Raw genomic sequence first — 20,242 nt, 5'->3', positions numbered from 1 at the left:
CTGACTCCGGCTCTTCTTCATCTACCAGACTGGTCATTCTTTGGGTTAAACTGTAAACTATCCCTACAGTTTTGGTGGAGGATGCGTGGCACTTGTTTACTGGTAACACCATTGATCAATCAACAAAATGAAGGTAGGAAAATTTAAAATTATAAGACTAGGGATTGTCTGTGAAGTAGTGGGTAGTAACGGAACGTTTTTGGTTCTCATTTAGACGTAAATGAAAGGCGCCGGTGGATTCACAGAATTTTGTGGTAGATTGCTGTGGAATACCTTAGCGAGCTGGTGCATTTTGTGGTACACCTATAGCGATACTGATAAGTGTAACAGTAGTTGAGAGGTGTACCTTCTCCTTCACCCGGAGTTAGGGTACTCATTTGATGGGTGTTTAGGAGGCTTTTGGGACATTCTCGGGCATAAAACCTGGACTGGTTTTCTTTTTAGTAGTGGACTAAATTAACCCGAGATTGTAATTGAGTTCCACCACTGCTATCTAACTGCATCACAGACAAAAGGCATGCCATAAGAATAGTGTAGGTCAGATTATTAGGGAAAGAAATAATTGAATAAAAATAACAAATAACATTATAATAGGGATCCATTAGATAGTAGTGGCCACAAAAGTCAGACAAAATACCTAGAAATATCAGGGTGAGGTTGATTGATCAGTGATGCACCAGGAGCAATCCCGAGAAAATTATGACCCTAACTGGATTGGACCGGTCTGGACAGTTTGCACATCTTGGGATGGTTTGCAGATTCATCAAGCAGAAGCCAAGCACTGTTGGTAAGATTGCCCTCTCAATTTCTTCTTGCTTTTGGTGTTGAACTCAGAAATAAAAAGAAATAGATGAGAGCAGAATGCAGTAAATGGCTCAGCTAAGCTCTCAGGTTTAAAATGATTTTAGAACTGATTGTAAGAAGAAAAAAAAAAAAAAAAAGTATTCCTTTGGCATTTAATTGTCATTGAAAAGCTAAAATCTAAATATTGAGAGGCTAGTAGCAAAAACTAAGCACAAAAACTGACAGTAACATTATGGGAATAAAGAATAGCTTATGTTTTGTCGTAGAAGATAAGATTCTGTGTGACTGCACTGCTATCTTGGTTTAGCCGTCAACATGACTGGTTTTGGCTGTAAAAGTAACAGACACATGTCTGAATAAAAATATGCCATGTAAGTCTGTGCAAACAAGCAGCTTCATGGTTGGATTTATATATTTTTAATAATATATATGTAACATAAATGGGGGTTTCAAATAATACTTTGATGGATGCAGTTAACCCCTGAAAGATCTAAAACTATTGTTGACTGTAACAGCATTACTTTGAAAATGCATGTCAACTCTGTTTTATATGTTTTAGGACGGGCTCTAGTAAAAATATATTACAATGAAATTATGTTATTGAAGTTAATGTTATGTTTAATGTATGTTTAAATTTAGTAAACATGCATTTTCATTCTAGACTGCTCAAAACTCTCTTTCTCTCTCATTAGATGTCAGCTAAGAGCTGCTATCTGCCTGTTCCATAACAATTGATAAGCACAGTGCTCAGTTGGAAATCACAAAGTAAAGGAAATGCTAGAATGAATACAGAAATTCTACATATCAATTTGTATACACTAATAGAAGTATTAGTAATTAAACATCAAAGTTAACAAATAAGAGATTGCAAAATGCTTTTGTTTGTTTTCCCAGTGATGGGTTGCAGCTGGAAGGGCACCAGCTGCATAAAAACGTGCTGGATAGGTTGGCAGTTCATTCCGCTGTGGCAACCCCGGATTAATAAAGAGACTAAGTGAACAGAGAAATGAATGAATGAAAATGCTTTTGTTAAAGCATCTTGAAAAACACTAATATACCCGCTGAGCTATAGAGATAATTAATTTGAACAGTTGTTATTACTGTTTGGAAATTTCTTGTCTTGTCTTCAGCGGTTTATTACTGTTTGTAACTTTTATCTTATCTTTAGTCTCCACCATCACATACAGGGCCTGATGGCTATACTGAGGTAGCAGACCATGACACTGAATGGATCAGGGTGATATCTAAACTCCCTGAATAATCTCAGCTTGATATTCAGTTGATTTAAGTGTTTGATTAACCTGTCTCAATGTTTGAATTCTAGTAGGTAGTCTCAATGGCTTTCATGGTTCTTGACTGCACTTTCCCAAGTAGAAAATTCTGAATCAAGGAGGAAGCCTGCACAGGAGCTTGCAGTGTGAGTGGCAGTTGACCGGTGGGCACGAAGGGGGGTTCCCTAAGACGGGTAAGATTTTCCCTTGGCCAAAGCGGAAAACAACCTAAGGCATGGGACCCCTCGTAAACCCCGGGGCATCTACCCGAAAAGGGGGATGTTTAATGTGAAAGATGGTGCTGGACTGGGGTGATGCTCTATCGGCCTAAAGCATCCTTAGAGGGGAACTGTTTGAAGTTACAGTAGTCTGCCTCAGTGGCCCCGTCCAGACTTGATCACGAGAATCCTGCCTTTATTGAGGACATGTCTGTCCTTGTGACAAGCATCAACGGACAATGCCAGGGTATGATACCCTGAAGGAGATGATTGGTAAAAAGATAATGGCAATGGGCTTTCAAGAACCATTGGAGACAGTAAAGTTTCTTAAAATTTTACCAATATCAATGTGGTTGGCTGCTTTAACAGCACTGGATATATAAGGTCTGATTTTTAAGAATGTTGAATTCCTGAATGTGAAGCTGAGATGATTTTTAACTGATGTGTCTGATTTTTCATAGTATTTTACTGATGCAGGTCCTTATGCATGGCGAAGGACAATTTCGAGATGGTGTTGGCTAAAGATAAAGACTGGCTGTGAGATGGTTTGGATAACACAGCTGAATGGAATTAAGCAGTTAAGGTAAAATAATTACAAGAAATTCTCTTAGTCTTTAAATAGTTCCAACTGAGTTTTGAGGGATAAAAACTTTTGACATTTGGAACGGTGGTGAATGATTAAAGATTCTGAATTGTAATAATTTTGATGTTATAGTCTAAGACTATTGAAAATTTATGTGCATGAAACAGAGAGACAGAGACTGTTTGAGTGAAGCCATGAGTTGTGTTTTGTTTCTGTTATCGACTTGCTTAGCAACGATATTAAGAAAACAAAATGCACCAGCTGATTGTCTCAGAAAAGACATTGATTATGAACAGAAACTTTGAAACTTGATAAAAGATCATGTAAATCCAGTTGAAACTGGACAGAGAATTTTAAGAATAAATTTGTGCGAGTTCAACACCTAAAGCAAACTTAGTGATGAGCTGTCACAATATTCATATCCATGGTACAATAATGCTTATTGTCCCAAGGGAATGATTTGTCCCTGTTGTATGAATATTGTCACTAACCTCTGGAATGAGTGTTATATTATTACAGATTGTATAAGCGAAATGCCAGACATTACAGAAGTCAATAATGCTGAATCTGATGAAAAGATGATGCAGAACATGAGATGAGCTTTAAATGGATGGGTTATCCAGCTCTGTTTGCAATCGTTAATAATGACTTCTTTTCCTGATTCAGATTACTCTCTGGAATAATAATAATTTTAAAACAAGTTTTATTAGCCTTATAGCTGTGAAATTGAAGACTGCCATCCATTTCAGGTTACAAACCCATGTCTAAATTGACTGAGAAGTTCAAAGGTTAAATACAGTTAATTCTTTGCTATCTGAATATTAATGTTAAATATTTTAGACTTGATGGCATTTAAACAGTGACATTGGCTAAGTCACTAACCACAATAGTCCAGAAAGCATCCTCACTCTAGCATAGGAAAAATACACAGATAATTGAGTCGAAGTCATTTGTGTTAAAGGCAAATGCTGCAGTAAATCACTCTGTCTATGTGTGTGTGTCCTCAATGGCAGAGGAACATAATTGTTTGGATGTTGTATAGAACAAAGAGATAAAGTTGAATGAAAATGTTTGTATCTGATGGTTGAATTCAGTAAGAAGTATTTGCTGCAGCAAAAATGAACATTTTAGTAAACAGAAGTGCAGCGTGAACTTTAACAGCATTTTTAAGCAGTCAAGTCAACTCAAGTCAATATTATTATTGTGAATACTGACAAGTTTTACAGAAACTTAGACTGTCTTTAAATGAAAATTTTGTAGTCCATATCCAAGCAAGAGTCTTGATTATATGTGGTAAAAGAGTTGTTAACTCAGTCTGTTCTTGTTCAATTGGTAATGCTTTCAAACAGGTTTTACTGTCAAATGACAGGTATTAAAAATTTTCAAATAATCAAAAGTTTGAGCAAATAGCTAACCTGTGAGCATTTCCAATTGACCAGACAGTAAGAATCAAATAAATTTTATACAAAATCATACTGTTTGCTTCTGATTATGTTGACTGGTTTAGTCAGAGTAAAGTAAATGGTACAAATGACAAGTTGAGAAGATGATTATAAGGTTTATTCTTATTTCTGTTAAAAGATGCTTGAGTTTGAATTACTCAGGTTTGATCTTTGTTGAATTTGACTAAGATTTTGTTAAACCCCTAAAACGTGGGAACAAAAGAAATAGATTCACAATCCCTCTTATTGCATGTTAATTATTATTACATCTTTCTTGGTCTTGAGGTAACAGGTAATATCTATATCTAGACTCTTTGAGGTGACTGAGGGTCTGGCTAAATTCATTTAGCCCGGCTTCCAGAGAGTGGATTTGATATTAGTTTGTTAACTGTGAAGGTGATTTTGGCTCATTTATGGCCAGGACAAGGGTGCTTGTACACTTCCTATCAATGATACAGAGGAATGTGTTGCATCACTCCAATCACATCATTATTTGAATAAAAATATATTTTAAGTGGACTTGACTGACACGGAGTTCAGCAAGGTGATAATTAAACATGGGAATGGTGCTGAATTGGACTACTGTGCTGTTGGCATGTTTATTGTGTGTTAATGTAAAAATGCTTCATTATTCTAATTTGAAGTTACAGAACACGCTGATGAAGGTTTTAAAACTGTTGAAGATAAAGATGTTTTTGCAGGTCATGAATTTGAATCCTGTGTGGCTTAGGTCGAGTGGATGACCTTTTGTGTCTGATCAGAGGATCTCTGAGCCTTAGAATTGGCCTGGATGTTTGGATTTAGAGTTGGAGCAAGCTGTAGATGCATCAGAGGAAGTATCGATGGAAATTATGAGTTGTTTACTTCTGGAGGACTTTTAGGGCTTGCGCATTTGTGTTCACATTCTGGACTTTGGTCCGCTGTTGTTGTTTTTTGTATGTTTTCACTTCTGCTTGCAGGACCCTTAATCCCACCGATGATGAGAAGCGTGAACTCCTTTTGTGGGTGGAGAGTGAAAGAGCCCTTAGCTTGGGGACTGGAATTTTTAGGTTCCAGCTTGTCCAAGAAGGGGTGAAGAAAACTCTGCGAACTTATTAAGGGAGCATGAGTCATCACTTTCACTCTCCTTAGTGACTTCACTGGTTGACCGGAAGTGGAGTTTGGACTCCATTCGGGTCAAAAGGGGGGACTGAAGGATTCGGATTTCTGCTTTCCAATCCGTCTCATCATGGACCAACGGTTATCCTTTTCATCATCCTGTTTCTCAGTATTTAACTGTGAATTGATTTTAACTAATGAATAAGTTAAAACTGCTTACTGTAAGAATGTTCTGTGTCCTTGTTTCTCTTTTTGCCTGTCTATTTTAACTTTGTTTTCAGGAGACACACAAACCAGGTCATAGGTCATGGAGACCTCTCTCTCTCTCTCTCTCTCTCTCTCTCTCTCCCCATACAGAGGAGAAGAAGACACCTGTTCTAGTTGTCCTGATATTACCTATAATATTATAGCTGTTTGATTGATCTATTTTTGAGTATAATAAATTTTAATGTAATTCCTTTTCGTGTGGAGATAGACTGTGTGTAGTAAAGATATTGCAGCAGACTGTTGATGGAAACAGTCTTGAACCAGCTTGATAACACAGCTGAACGTACAAGAAACATCCTTGAGTCTTTAACACAGATGGTCTTTTGTGTCTATTGTGTTCCTGGTTTAGCTTTTTACAGGTTGGAGATCAGCTCCTAATAACTTAGGGCGACCTCACCTCTAGGCATCAGGTCGCCATCCATATCTGGATACAAATACAAGGCTTTCTTTGACGCACACACTAAGGCCATCCATATCTGGAAGTAGATACTATGTTTCTTTGACGCATGTATTTAGAATTGTCTATTTCTGTTGTAACCAATGAGAACTGTTTACCTGGATCCCACCCTTTCTGGACTTGTGTAAAGAGTATAATTGTTCGATTGTTGAAACTGTAAGCAGAGCGGCCTAGGAACTCATTGCGAGTGTTGAAGCTGGCTTCTGCGAATGAAACTGCAAACTATCTTCAGTAAACTTCATTTATTTTTTTAAATCTCTGACTCCGGCTCTTCTTCATCTACCAGACTGGTCATTCTTTGGGTTAAACTGTAAATTATCCCTACACTATATTGGAGGTATGTATTTAATTGTTGTTTACTCGGGTATTCTGACTGTACTAAAATGTGAAAACTGAAAATTCTGTGACCATTAACTCACTTTTACTTGTTCCAAACAAGATTTTATTTATTTTTTTTCTGATGTTGAACAATAATATCCAATAACTTATAATCTCTTTGGTTGTTGAAAACAGTAAATGCTGAATTAAGATTGTTCTTTTGTTTATTGTTTTATTTTTTATATTGTCAGACAGCTAAAAAATTTCACTATGTGTTAAATCAGCTGCGCAAAGCGATTGGCATACAAAAAATCTTGTAAAATTGATAAATATAAAGATTTTACGTTTATCGTGATAAATATCGATATCAACTGATATGTAAAAAATTATTGTGATATTTTTTTTGCCATATCGCCCAGCTCTACTATACAGTAGCGAGAACAACATCAACTGCATTACAAGTTCAAAACAAAAACAACACCTGGTACCGTTTAAACCATTGTACCAGATTTCCTAAGAAACAGTAAAAAAAAAATGTAGCAATCTAGCACAGGAAGTACATAAGCAGCATAAAACAAGTAATGACTCTCTTGAATTTCATCATGGACAACATGAACTGGTTGGAGGAGAAACAGCGGACCTGTCGATTTATGTAAAACCGCCGGCCTCTGGGGAACAACAGGAGGACCCTACTATGGAAGGAAATCATGCTACGGTCAATGATAATACAGAATGCATATGTGAACATGAGTAAAGAGATAATCTTTCCCCAGATGAAGGACAATCGGATAATGGAATGGAATGAGACCTATCAACAATCGACTTCTCAGCCTTACTAGAAAGGGAAAAGCTGACCGATAAGCTGAAGGGGACTACTGCTGCATCAATATTACAAAAATTAACCTCCAGAGGTGGATGTTAGTCAAGAAAAATGCTGGACAAGACAAAAACTTGAGTAACTGGTTTGCCTCCATATTTAGATCTTGGGGACAATGGTTGATAAAGTTGTAGAGTACTTGGAGGTTACCATACTTGTTTTTGCTTAACTTTAACAGTGCTGCTGCCACACACATGGTTACTGTGCAAGTACAAGGAACCGTGCAAGCCCACCACAACAGTGACTATGGCTATGAAAATATGCTTCCAAAATCCTCAGATTGGTCCATTGATGAGAACGTTACCCCAAACCTGCTTGAATGAGTATCAAACCTTTTTTTTCTTTTGTTTTTGAGTGTGCCGTTATTCTTGTTTTTATGTTATTCCTGTTTTGTGGAAAAGTAAGGGAGATTTTCAAGCGTAGACAGACCTTTAGAATAATGAATAGTGTAGGCAGGTAGTTAGAGGATATTTTGTTTTTTTATTTTGGCACTTAGACTCTTACATATATATGCCAAAAATTATTCCTATACTATGCAAGTAATCTTATGTTGTTTTCTATTTTCTTTTTCCTCTCGTTCTTTTTTATCAGAATGACATGAATGAAAAGAGGGTTTCAAGCAGGTCATTATCTGTGCTACGAGACAGAAGTGCAAACAGAAGGACCTGAAATTAAGGATATTAATCCTATAATCTACAATATTATCTTTTAATACTATATTGGTTATGTTTCTGGGTATAAAATGGACATTTATCGAAGCTGCAGGGTTCACATACTCACAGGGAAAAAGGACTTGAACTGAGTGCTTAATGGAACCAACTGTCACGACCCGGCTCAAAGGCAATGACAAAATCAAAGGGACGACATACACCAGATGGTTTGGTACCAAAAGTATTTATTTAAACATTAACGAATAATAAAGTGCTCACTTTAGGTAAGCCAAAATCAAAGATTAACCAAAGCTAAAAAGAAACTAAACAAAACAAACAGGAGCAAAAGCACGGCTTTCCAGAAGCCGACACTGCTGGCTTTTATAGAGGGGAACTCAGGTGTTCCCAATTGAGCAGATGAGTCTCTGTCCTTCCCGCTTTCGGCCGATGAGTGGGTGGGTTAAAGAGACTTGTCACACCAACGATCATCTTGAAGCTGGCGAATGCTGTAAGAGTAGGCTCTACTGATGGCTTAAAAGCCTGCTGCTCGCTCCAACACCAGACAGTACTTAGTAGTACCTCTGGCAATGTGGGAGCAATCATCTTAAGACCAGGAGACAGTATCTTTTACTCCTTTCTAATCAAATAAAGGGGGGGGATGTTTGGTTCCGCCTCTCCACTGGAGTGCAGCATAGGGAGGTTGACATTTGGTAAAGACTGTGAAAGGCAACTTTTTGTTGCATTAGTGAGGTTGATTGTACTGATATGTTGGTACCTTATGCTGCATTCCGGTTGAGGGTTAGGAAAGAGACTTTCTTCTGATATAGTCCCTCTAAAGGCTGATTTATACTTCTGCGTCAAGCCCATGCTTATGCTACGGCGCTGACGCATAGCCCTACGCCGTGGCCGTCGATGTTGCTGACGTGCACCTCTCAAAAAATTTAACTACACGTCGTGCGCAAGCTCTGTGATTAGTCGGCTTAGTAGCGCTGACGAGTCTGATTGGGACTGAGAGCCTTGCAGGCCCAATAGAGCGATTGTTTACAAGTGTGAAGTCCCGTGAGGAAGCTCCAGATAAAAAGTTTGTTTTGTGTTTACCTCATAGTAAAGTTGTTGCACGTCCGCCGGTTTCTGCTTAAAAAAAGAGCGAGTTTGAGTCACTTGTACATTCAGGAAGTGTTCAGGAAAAAAAAAGCACCAGCGAAGAAACTCAACACAGAGGAACATTTATACCTCACTGCCAACTAGCGTTTCGGAAGTGTTAATGCAGACCAACAGAGACAGCGCGCAGAAGTATAAATGCACAGCTACGCGTTGAATATTTAGCAGACCAGAATATTTTTTCCACAACAATTTACAATCACTTGTCCAACTGTCTTTGAATAAATCATAAGGTATGAACTCCTATTTTACAAACATACAAGGGCAATTAATGTCTATTTGCTCCGTGCGCTGCTCCAGATAGACAAACAAGCTACATCATCCTTTACCTTAGGTTCTTCGCAACAATATTAGTCCATTTTCAGCTTTTTCTGTTCTTGTGTGAATGAGTAATCCCCTGCTATGTCTTGTAAGTGCCAAATGCAACAAATTTGGGTCATGAATTTCCAACATTCAAAAAAATACGATAACGTATTTACAAAATGACCCTTTTTTTTATACTAGTCATTTTTCAAAATCTTTTGTTAGACTTTGCACATTACTTTTCTAAAATATCTATTTATATATAATTGCAGTTTATATATATTTGTACATTATTTATTTTACATTTAATGTGTGAAGGCCGTTTGGACATTGAAAAATAAAATGGAAAAAAGTACTACTGTGCCATTTGCTTTTTTGATATAGTGTTATGATTTTGATGTGGTTATGAAAAAGTAAAATTATGATTTTTGTGATAATAACCCTTGTAATATCTTGTTTTTCACTTTTGACAGGTAGGAAACTTGTGTTGTTTTTTCCCACCCTTCGGTTAAACTAAAATGATTCTTGCATACTACTGACATATGCTGGTAACAAACAAAAACTGTCCTCAGTTTGATAGAACACACAGGGCCTGAGTTATGCACTAAGACTTGCTTTAAAACAAAAAAAAAACAAAGCTGTTTGTGTTGAGGTGGTTCATCATAGGACAGAAAACATATATAAAAATAGTTAGCATTTAACAGCAGTGTTTGTTGTAATTTCAAAGGGTTTTCTTTAAAATGACATCAAGATATTGCATTTATTGTACTTTATGTGGGTGTGGTGAGACTTTAAATTTAGGTAGGGGGAAATACTATTTTTTTTGACATGTTACCTTCTTCCAGTTGGAATAGAATAACTCTTGCATGCATTATTATAGGGAGAAATGTATTTTTCTTGTGTTTACTGACACCTGCTGGAAAAAAATGGAATTTTGATGGAGCACTCAAGGCCTGAGTTCCACATTTTCTAACTTCAGTTTATATAAAACAGTATTTTATGAAATTTCAAAGGATTTCTTTTAAAATTATACCAAACTTTTGTATTTATTCCTATGCATGTGGTTATGGAAAGCTTTTTTAAATCGGAAGGCCAAATTAAGGCGGAAATACCCAAAATAGCCCAAAAGCTTAACAGGTCAATTTCTGATGAGCTGCTGAAACTCATCCCACACTGAAGTTGCGGTCACACTAGAGTTTGAGCATGCAACATTTTGTTGTATGGCGCTGCGAAAAGGGGCGGGATTAAACAAGATGATTAGACATTAAAAAAAGTGAGCGATTGTCCAGAGAGGTCATGTTTTGATCTTCGATTGGTCTCACACAGTCAAGTAATGCGATTTCGCAGGTCAGAGTTCACCAAGCTTGAACTCTGCAACGCAGTGAACTGCAAAACTTGACCCACAAACTTTCGTTTACAGTCTGACGGATTTGCGTGCATATGAATGGAAGTCTATGGGGAGAAAGGTCCAGTGTAACCGTGGCTTAGGTGCAAGTAAATGGTTTCTCTCCAGTGTGGATCCTCATGTGTCGGTTAAGTTGTGATGATTGTATGAAACTCTTCCCACACTGAGTGCATGTAAATGATTTCTCTCCAGTGTGGATCCTCATGTGTTGATTAAGGGATGATGATTGGCTGAAACTCTTCCCACACTGAGTGCAAGTGAATGGTTTCTCTCCAGTGTGGATCATCATGTGTTGATTAAGGGTTGATGATCGGCTGAAGCGATTTCCACACTGAATGCATGTGAATGGTTTCTCTCCAGTGTGGATCCTCATGTGTTCTTTAAGAGATGATGAGCGTCTGAAACTCTTCCCACACTGAGTGCATGAGAATAGTTTCTCTCCAGTGTGGATCCTCATGTGGTGATTAAGGTGAGATGAGCAACTGAAACTCTTCCTACACTGAGTGCATGTGAATGGTTTCTCTCCAGAGTGGATAGTCATGTGTTCATTAAGGGATGATGATTTGCTGAAACTCTTCCCACAGTGAGTGCATGTGAATGGTTTCTCTCCAGTGTGGATCCTCATGTGTCGGTTAAGTTGTGATGATTGTATGAAACTCTTCCCACACTGAGTGCATGTGAATGGTTTCTCTCCAGTGTGGATCCTCATGTGGTGATTAAGGGATGATGATTGGCTGAAACTCTTCCCACACTGAGTGCATGTGAATGGTTTCTCTCCAGTGTGGATCCTCATGTGGTGATTAAGGGATGATGATTGGCTGAAACTCTTCCCACACTGAGTGCATGTGAATGGTTTCTCTCCAGTGTGGATCATCATGTGGTGATTAAGGGATGATGATTGGCTGAAACTCTTCCCACACTGAGTGCATGTGAATGGTTTCTCTCCAGTGTGGATCATCATGTGTTGTTTAAGAAATAATGAGTGTCTGAAACTCTTCCCACACTGAGTGCATGAGAATGGTTTCTCTCCAGTGTGGATCATCGTGTGTTTATTAAGGTGAGATGAGCAACTGAAACTCTTCACACACTGGGAGCATGTGAATGGTTTCTCTCCAGCGTGGATCATCATGTGGTAATTAAGGGATGATGATTGGCTAAAACTTTTCCCACACTGAGTGCATGTGAATGGTTTCTCTCCAGTGTGGATCCTCATGTGAATCTTAAGATCGCCTTTTCTTCCAAAATTCCTTCCACACTGAGTGCAGGTGAAACGATTCTTGTCTCTCCTTTTCAAAATACCATCAGTCTGTAAATGAGTTTTTTCCTCAATTTTGACATGATGTTCCTCCTCTTTCCTCCCCTTATTCTCTTCAATTAGGTCTGAAATAAATAAAACATTAGTTTTCATTAAGTCTTAAAACTCTCATCAAAAGCGTAAAGGTGAAAAGACACTGGAAACATTGGCTACACACTGTAATTTTGATGCACATTAAATGTAAAATAAATCAGATCATATTTTGTTCAGTCCATTAACGTGTGCACATTTAAGCACACGTTTAAGCACATTTAAGTCACATTTAAGTTTCTCATAAAAGTCATTTTAGTCATATTGATAAGACACAGATTTGAAAGCTGTAAAAAGCCTATTTTTATTCGTATATATTCAGAATTACAACAAAACGTTTTTCTAAAATTTGTAAAGCAGACAGGGAATACTTATTCATTCTGTGCCTGACTGGTAAACGCATCGGGAAAAAAAAAGTTCTGAGGTAACAGTTGAACAAACAGCTGAATATTTGTCTCGCAAACATGAGACATACCTGTACAGCATCTGCATAAAGGCTGAAATATGCACCTTTCCCCTTGTGTGCTGTTGGGTCATTTTCATCCATTCTGGGTTGATTTTGTGGATTAATTTGGTCAAAACTTTCTGTGTTTTAGCAAACGGACTGATATTTTGGGACATCTTATTTTGACATAATCTAGTAAAATGCTTTGAAATAAAAAACAAATCTCTCATCCGTTTCTGTAATAGTTAAATTACAGTGAGTTCATGCATCTAGCATATTATTTTATAGCTATATTCTACTGTAACATGCTACGTCAGTTAGCATTAAATTATAAATCGACTTTCTTATAAATATACCTAAGATGGCTTGAAGTACACATATAAACCATTTATGGGCGCAGTCGTGTAAATGATCAGTTAAAGCCTTTTAATATTTATTCAGATCTTATTTTCATTCAACAGCAATAGCTGGATGCCTTCATCCATATTAGGGATTTTGGCATATATGGAATTTCTGCTCAAGTGTAAATGAAACAGGCATTACATGCATTTAAAGTGCCACAATGCCCACATCAGCCTATTTTGAGGAAAACTGAAAAAAAAAAGAAAAAATTTTCTTCTTAAGAAATAATTTTTTTGTACCATTTTTGATACAATTGTTGTTACATCAAAAATAGTAGCCTATTGAACATCAATATATAGCAAGGTAATGAATTCAGAAATTCCAGTATCTGGACAACATTACACCTTAGTTAAAAATTCTGTCCAAAAGAACATGCTTGCAGCTTCGTATCACATCGAATAACAACTCACACTATAAAATAAATTATATTTTCAGATTTGAAGACAATTACATTTTCAAAAAACAAACAGAAACTGCAAATCAGGAGGAGATCGGAGGCTCAAGAGGTATGATATGACTCATAACAGACTAGTAAATGAGAAGTGGGTTTATTTATAAATGTTTTTTCCATTTTGATGTTACGAGTTACGCTGGATCTAATCTCTAAAAGTGATATTTAATTAATCTTATTCTCTATATCTAACATAGGGCTGGACAATAATATAATATCAATATATCACGATAGATTTTTTTTTCAATAATGGTGATATGATTTTTAAACCAATTTCCGATACATTTGAGTATATGTTTTACATATTTTTTTATCATATCCATCTATCTATCTATCTATCTATATATATATATATATATATATATATATATATATATATATATATATAAGGGATGTAACGGTATTGTAAATACCGTCATACCGCAAATTAATTTTTTTTCGATATTACCGTAGTCGCATGACTCGTTAAAACTATAGGTCTTCTGAGAAAATTTGCTCAGGCGAATGAAGCGAACGGGAGGTACCGGAAACTACAATTCCCATCAGCCCAGGCTTGGCCATCATCCCTTGCGGTCTGTTGTCGCTACAGATCCAGTAATGCGGAAATGGAGTGTGCTGCTAGAAGCGGGGATCAAAAAGAGCTGGAAAACCCTAAAGCGGGTGTTGTCGCCACGCGCGTACTGAATAGTGGTGTTGTCGCGCGAGTTCTTATCAGCTGTGTTGTCGCGCGCGTACTGTAAAGCGGGGACGGAGGGTGTGTCGCGTCGCGGGGGCACTTTTGATCATTTTGGAAGGGAACTTTCTATCCAAGACTAAAAAGGGCATGTGCACTGCACAGGTTGAGTCCTGTGTGTGCACGTGCCTGCAAGTTGGGGAATACGTCCCCCAATACGATAATAATCAGTCATGGGGACTGCAGAAACACAGCACACTGTTCAGATTGATACAGACATGAGACCTCTATCTCACTCATATCTTGTCCTCTCAAGTGGGGGAAAGACAATGCACAGCGTTACCCACTGCTGTCAACCTGGGCCAAGTCATATCTCTCTTGTCCCAGAAACGTCAGTCCCAAATGAGAGTTTTTTTTTTTCTGTTGCAGGGGACATTGTAAATACCCAGAGATACCAGCTTTTACCAGATTATATTTATATGATAATTTTCCTTTAAACCCATCTCTATCTAAGTAAGTGAGTGATTAAATGTTGAATATGATGAGTTTTCAACAATACTAAGTTGAAACTTTATTTTTTTACATGGTTTAATATTTTTTTGTTATTAAAATTGAAGTTCCTGTTTCAAAGCTTACAGATAGATGACTAATTTGTATGTCATTGACACTTTTGGCACTTTTTTGGAATATTTTCATAAGTTTTGTTTTTTCCTGTAAATGATTCAATAAATACTGTACCGTGACATTCATACCGAGGTATTACCGTACCATGAAATTCTGATACCGTTACATCCCTAATACATATATATATATATATATATATATATATATATATATATATATATATATATATATATATATATATATATATATATGATTTTCTACCTTGTATCATTTGTCACTAAATGACTTTACGTGCTCAGAATGAGCGTGATGTCACTTGCGTGATGACAGCGCTCAGAAGTTGGTTAAGCTGCTCTGTCACAGAAAGCTATAAAATGAGCGACCTGAATACAGATATAGAGGAACAAGCTTCCACAAGTAAGAATGCAGACAAAGTAGTTGATGTGGACGTTGTTCGGCTTTTTAAGTTCCGATAAACTTTTTATTTCGGCGCTCTGCAAACTGTGCGGGAGAGCGATGCCGACTAGCATCGTAAACACATCAAATAGGTTCATAAAAGTTAAAGTCAACCTGTGGCCTCACCATCCACCTTCCCGACACCAAACACAGAAGGCTGAGGCGCAGTGTAGGGTTTCGCATGTCTACACATGACTATACACATATAAATTTCTCGCATATAAACATATACTATGTTCAAAACAAGTATGACACTTGCACATATATAAATCTACTGCATGCATACACCCACATACACATGCACAGACATATAAACTCGATCCTTACATAAACTTGATCCTTGGATAAACACCCAAATTAACACACACACACACACACAAACACACACACACACACACACACACACACACACACACAAAAACTCTCTGCATGCTGGTATAGCACGCAAGGAAACTTACAAAATAAAATTCACAAATATATGTATCAGGAATCTGGTTATTTCAAAGCTGATGAAATAGAAAGAATTTGATTAATAGAGGTATTAAATCTGTTAAATAATGAAAATTTGTTATACAAAATATTAGTTTATATAAATAGACAATATAAAAAAATAGAACTATTTTATGTTAAATCTTTTAACTTAATTAGGTAATTACATACACGAAAATAGTCAGAAAGAACCCTTAAAGGACGTTTAAGATAAAAAGCAACCAGAACTTTAAATATACTCAAACAACTCTTTTCCTTTGCAAATATTAATGTAGCCTATACTCTTTTTGATTTGCTTTTTAATTATAATTATTATTCTTTTTTTTTTTTTTTTTACGATGTGGATTATGGTATTATTTTGACCAGAAATAATAAACTTCCGAAAACAGTCAAACTACTTGCTCTGCAAACAGGTGTGTTCATGACTATACATACAAATAAAAATAATAAAATGAGAAAATATGACTTTGCAACATCAAGCAGCATTAGGCATGGGCCAGTATAAGATTCTGACAGTATGATATCCTAAAATATATTTTCTTCTGAGACACTTTTAAAATATTTTTGAGCAGTAAACATGTCAGGCTAAATAATTGAAATGAATCACAGATTTCTTTACGATTTAAAACAGCCTCTTTGGTCTTTACTGCAGGAGATACTGTTGTCCTAAAAAACAAAACATTAAAAAACCTTACATATACTGTAGGAACGGTGCAGCAGGAAATGTTGGCGACTTTAAAACCTTGACTTTTCCAAACTGCGGTAAACCTTGAATATAGTTATTGCCCCATGCCTCAGCAGCATAACACTGATATTTAGGATCTAAAAATGTATTCTTTAAAAAAGTCTCAAGCAAAAAGATTCCAATGGCGCCGCCTGCTGGTACATGAAGAATATGGTCAATATTCTGCGACTGTAAAATATTTTATAACAATTAATTATTTTAGTGTCCATTTCATTCAGGATGCTAAATATTGGGGGCATCAACATTTTTTGACATACTGTAAACCAGGGTTTCTGCAGGTTTTACAAAGTTAAATTTAAGACTTTATGATATTTTTAAGACCATTATGAATGAAATTTTAGACTCATAAAGGGCTAAAGGCTAAAGAACTTTTCAAATGGCCCAGATAGAAAAGATTTTTATTTGCCCCATTAATATAAAATTTATTTTTAAAAATAAAAAAATGAACAAATGTTTTTAAAGTTTTAAAAACTATAACAAACTAAATCTATGCACAACAATCTGTCCAGGTTGATATCCACAGCAGTAAATACATGGAGCATGTTTAAACAAATGTTATTGTGAGGAAAATAATTAAACCATTATGATAAATAGAGTTAAAAAGACCTTTTTGAATAAAAAGTTGAAAGTTTTATTAAGTTGAATTGTTGGTGATTGAATTGGTTTTGTCCAGATTGGGTAGAAAAACATGAACAAAGGAAAATAAAGAAAAAATGACACAATACAGCACAATATTTCAGTAAATTTAAGACTTTTTAAGGCCTAAAATGTTAAGTCTGTTATGAGAATACTGTAGGTCAAATATCATCAGCTTAGTTAAACCTTTTATTAATTTATTGTTTTTATTTATTTTATAAAGCACCAAGGATGCTTCACAAACAGCAAAAGAACAAGAAAAGCAATAAACTTAAGAAGGTAGAGAAAATGGGAGACTAATAATACATAAAATAATGACAAAAGACATGAGAACAAGTGATGAAAGAAACTCATTCTGTCTTTTAATGAGTGCTTATGTGCATTTAGGAGAACTAGGCAGCACACATAGAGGTAAAATTGGTTTTATATTAGCAGATTCAGACTTCCCCCTTAATAATATAATTTCATAAAAGTGTTATTTGCAAACTCTTAATAGCGAAATCATATTAGCAGCAAATGACTATCAAAGTACAACATTGCTCACAGTCAAATAAACAGTGTTAATGTTGTTTTCAAGCCACACTTGCATGCTAATTCCAATCAAATATTCAAAGTAACATGGTAAACAATATAGAGACTTCTAAATGAACGAATGTGTGAATATAAAACCAACTTTACCTCTAGGCAGCACACTCAGCGCTGCAAGATGGATTTAATTTAGTATTCTTATTATTAAAATAAATCTGAATGAGGATCAAATGACTGAGTTGGTCTTTAAGAATGAAAACCAACCTGTTTGTTCCTGCAGATCTTCCTGTTTGACTGTGAATGTTTCTTCAATGTTCACATTTTCACTCTCCTCTTTAATAAACGCCATCTTTATAACAGTGTGGAGATCAGTCACTTCAGCAGGAGTTTTTCTCTGTGTTTAGACACTTTGTCCTGTTTAAAATAAATTAAACAATGAACAGAAACAAAATAACTTCTCTTCAACACTTGCTTAAACAGTTTCTTTTAATTATCAAAAAGAAATCAGGTAAAACATTTCTTTTAAAATAGAGGTAAAGTTGGTTTTATATTCGCACATTCGGACTTTCCCCTTAATAATATAATTTCATTAAAGTATTATCTGCAAACTCTAAATAGCGAAATGATAATAGCAGCAAATGACTATCAAAATACAACATTGTTCACAGTCAAATAAACAGTGTTAATGCTGTTTTCAAGTCATGTTTGCATGCTAATTCCAATCGAATATTCATAGAAGTAAAGTTCGTTTTATATTCACACATTCAGACTTTCCCCTTAATAATATAATTTCATAAAAGTATTATTTGCAAACTCTAAACAGTAAAATCATATTAGCAGCAAATGACTATCAAAATACAACATTGTTCACAGTCAAATAAACAGTGTTAATGCTGTTTTCAAGTCATGTTTGCATGCTAATTCCAATCGAATATTCAAAGTAACATGGTAAACAATATATAGACTTCTAAATGAACAAATGTGTGAATATAAAACCAACTTTACCTCTTATCAGAAAAGTTTGAGAAACCCTGCTTTAAAACACCTATTAAACTCTTTTCGGTTTCAAACAATAGCCCTCGGCTACTGATAATAAAATATTACTACGTTGTATAAAGGGTTTAAATATTATTGTCAAAAGCAGGTACATAACTTAGCATCGGATTAAAAAAAATTCTGGAACTTTAATTAAATCGGGCTATGTATATGACATTTCTGTGTGTTTGCCTCGTAAATATATAACAGGCTATATCCGTAAACATTTAAAAACACAAACCTTTCTCCAGTTGAATCGCAGCGCTAAAGCGGCGCCGCCTGATGACGTCACACGTCACGACAAAATAAAAGTCTTTATTTTGTTTCGCTTTTTTGCCAATTACTGTTCCAGTCATGACTTATTGATACATTTCTCCCATGTTTTTTACTTTATACTATTTCTGCTCTCTCTTTCTCTCTCTCTATCTCAAATTCAAAGAGCTTTATTGGCATGACTGTAAAACAAATCACAATGTTGCCAAAGCAATAACAAAATACAGAACATTCATATAGATAAAAGAAATATAAGTAATAATAAACAAACACATATACATATCGTTATATTATACATATATGTTGTCACAATAAACAAGTTAATAAAAAAAAGATTAACAAAAGTATATAATAATAAATGGTAAGGACAGAGAGCTTTAATAAGGGATAAGGGGGTTCAGCCTTTTTCTCTCATATGGTGGCATGAGGACACGTACTGTGCTGCTAGGTGGAGACACTTTTCATTTTCTCCCAAAATATAATGGAGTTTCACCGTATTTGTGGCTTGCTGGAATTGTGGTAGAATCAGAGACATTTGTGTGAAGTAAGCTTCTCTGATGCTCTGATATTTGCTGCAGTGAGTGAGGAAATGCAGCTCATCCTCCACAACTTCAGCAGGGCAGTGTGGACAGTCTGAGCTCTGGGCTCCTCCAGCTGCGCTTGTGTCGGCCCGTCTCCACACTCAGACTGTGTCCACTCAGACGGTACCGGTTCAGCAGCTTTCTCTGACTGGGGCTCTTAATGTTGGTCAGATACGGGGCCAGTTCATAACCAGGTTTAATCTGGTTGAAGCATGCTAACTTTTTTATTTGTTGTATTTTATTTTGCCAATTGACTTTATATTCCTCCTGGGTAATCTTTTCTATTTCTTTAGTCTTTATATGTTGGGACAGGGTTTGTGAATTTAGTTGGTGTTTTTCCACCAGATAGTGCATGGGGTCGCTGGCCGGATGTGCATTTCTATATATGAGGGCTTGCTGATGGTAGCTCTCTGGGCTGTAGTCTGACAGATGGAGCCAGAACTTCCCTGCTCTCTTCTGGATTTCTGAGAGCAGAGGGAACCTGCCTAGTTCTGCTCTGCAACCAAGGCTGGGTGTGCTTCTGTAAACTCCGAGGATGTTTTTGCAAAACTCCAGATGAAAGATTTCAACTGGAGTTTTTTCCCAAGATTCATAGTTTAATTTAAATGTGGGTCCCCAGAGAGTCTCTCTCTCTCTCTCTCTCTCTCTCTCTCTCTCTCTCTCTCTCTCTCTCTCTCTCTCTCTCTCTCTCACACACACATTACA

General features: G+C 36.3%; 1 protein-coding gene and 1 long non-coding RNA gene across 4 annotated transcripts in view; one reads left to right on the top strand and one right to left on the bottom strand.

The window, feature by feature from the left end:
• Window positions 1-6,388, top strand: part of LOC137491172 (uncharacterized) — a 122,382-nt gene extending 115,994 nt beyond the window's left edge. For both annotated transcript variants that reach the window (XR_012402798.1, XR_011011155.2), the window contains one exon: window positions 3,151-6,388. This is a non-coding gene — a long non-coding RNA (uncharacterized lncRNA). The remainder of the gene's footprint in view (window positions 1-3,150) is intronic.
• A 1,823-nt stretch (window positions 6,389-8,211) lies between these two features.
• LOC137491085 (uncharacterized) lies at window positions 8,212-18,985 on the bottom strand. 2 transcript variants are annotated; one of them, XM_073948502.1, is made up of 3 exons: window positions 18,654-18,985; window positions 17,913-18,062; window positions 8,212-12,234 (listed from the first exon to the last, which is right to left on the bottom strand). In XM_073948502.1, the coding sequence occupies exons 2-3, from the start codon at window positions 17,995-17,997 to the stop codon at window positions 10,934-10,936; spliced, it is 1,386 nt and encodes a 461-aa protein (XP_073804603.1). In that variant the 5' UTR covers window positions 17,998-18,062; window positions 18,654-18,985; the 3' UTR covers window positions 8,212-10,933. The 2 variants fall into 2 exon arrangements, with proteins under 2 accessions (XP_073804603.1, XP_068076268.1); XM_068220167.2 differs by having other exon boundaries at window positions 18,925-18,985.
• Window positions 18,986-20,242: the final 1,257 nt, after the last annotated feature.

This window comes from Danio rerio, chromosome 4, assembly GCF_049306965.1.
Source record: "Danio rerio strain Tuebingen ecotype United States chromosome 4, GRCz12tu, whole genome shotgun sequence".
In the NCBI taxonomy this organism is placed as follows: Eukaryota; Metazoa; Chordata; class Actinopteri; order Cypriniformes; family Danionidae; genus Danio; species Danio rerio.
The sequence above is the reverse complement of the archived record's forward strand: the minus strand, read 5'-3'. Positions and strand labels throughout refer to the sequence as shown.

Excerpts from the sequence above, each read along its gene's own strand:
- LOC137491085 (XM_073948502.1), bottom strand. The coding sequence starts at position 17,997 with ATGGCGTTTATTAAAGAGGAGAGTGAAAATGTGAACATTGAAGAAACA. Across the intron at positions 12,235-17,912 it reads AGATCTGCAGGAACAAACAG|ACCTAATTGAAGAGAATAAG; the intron begins GTTGGTTTTCAT and ends TATTTATTTCAG.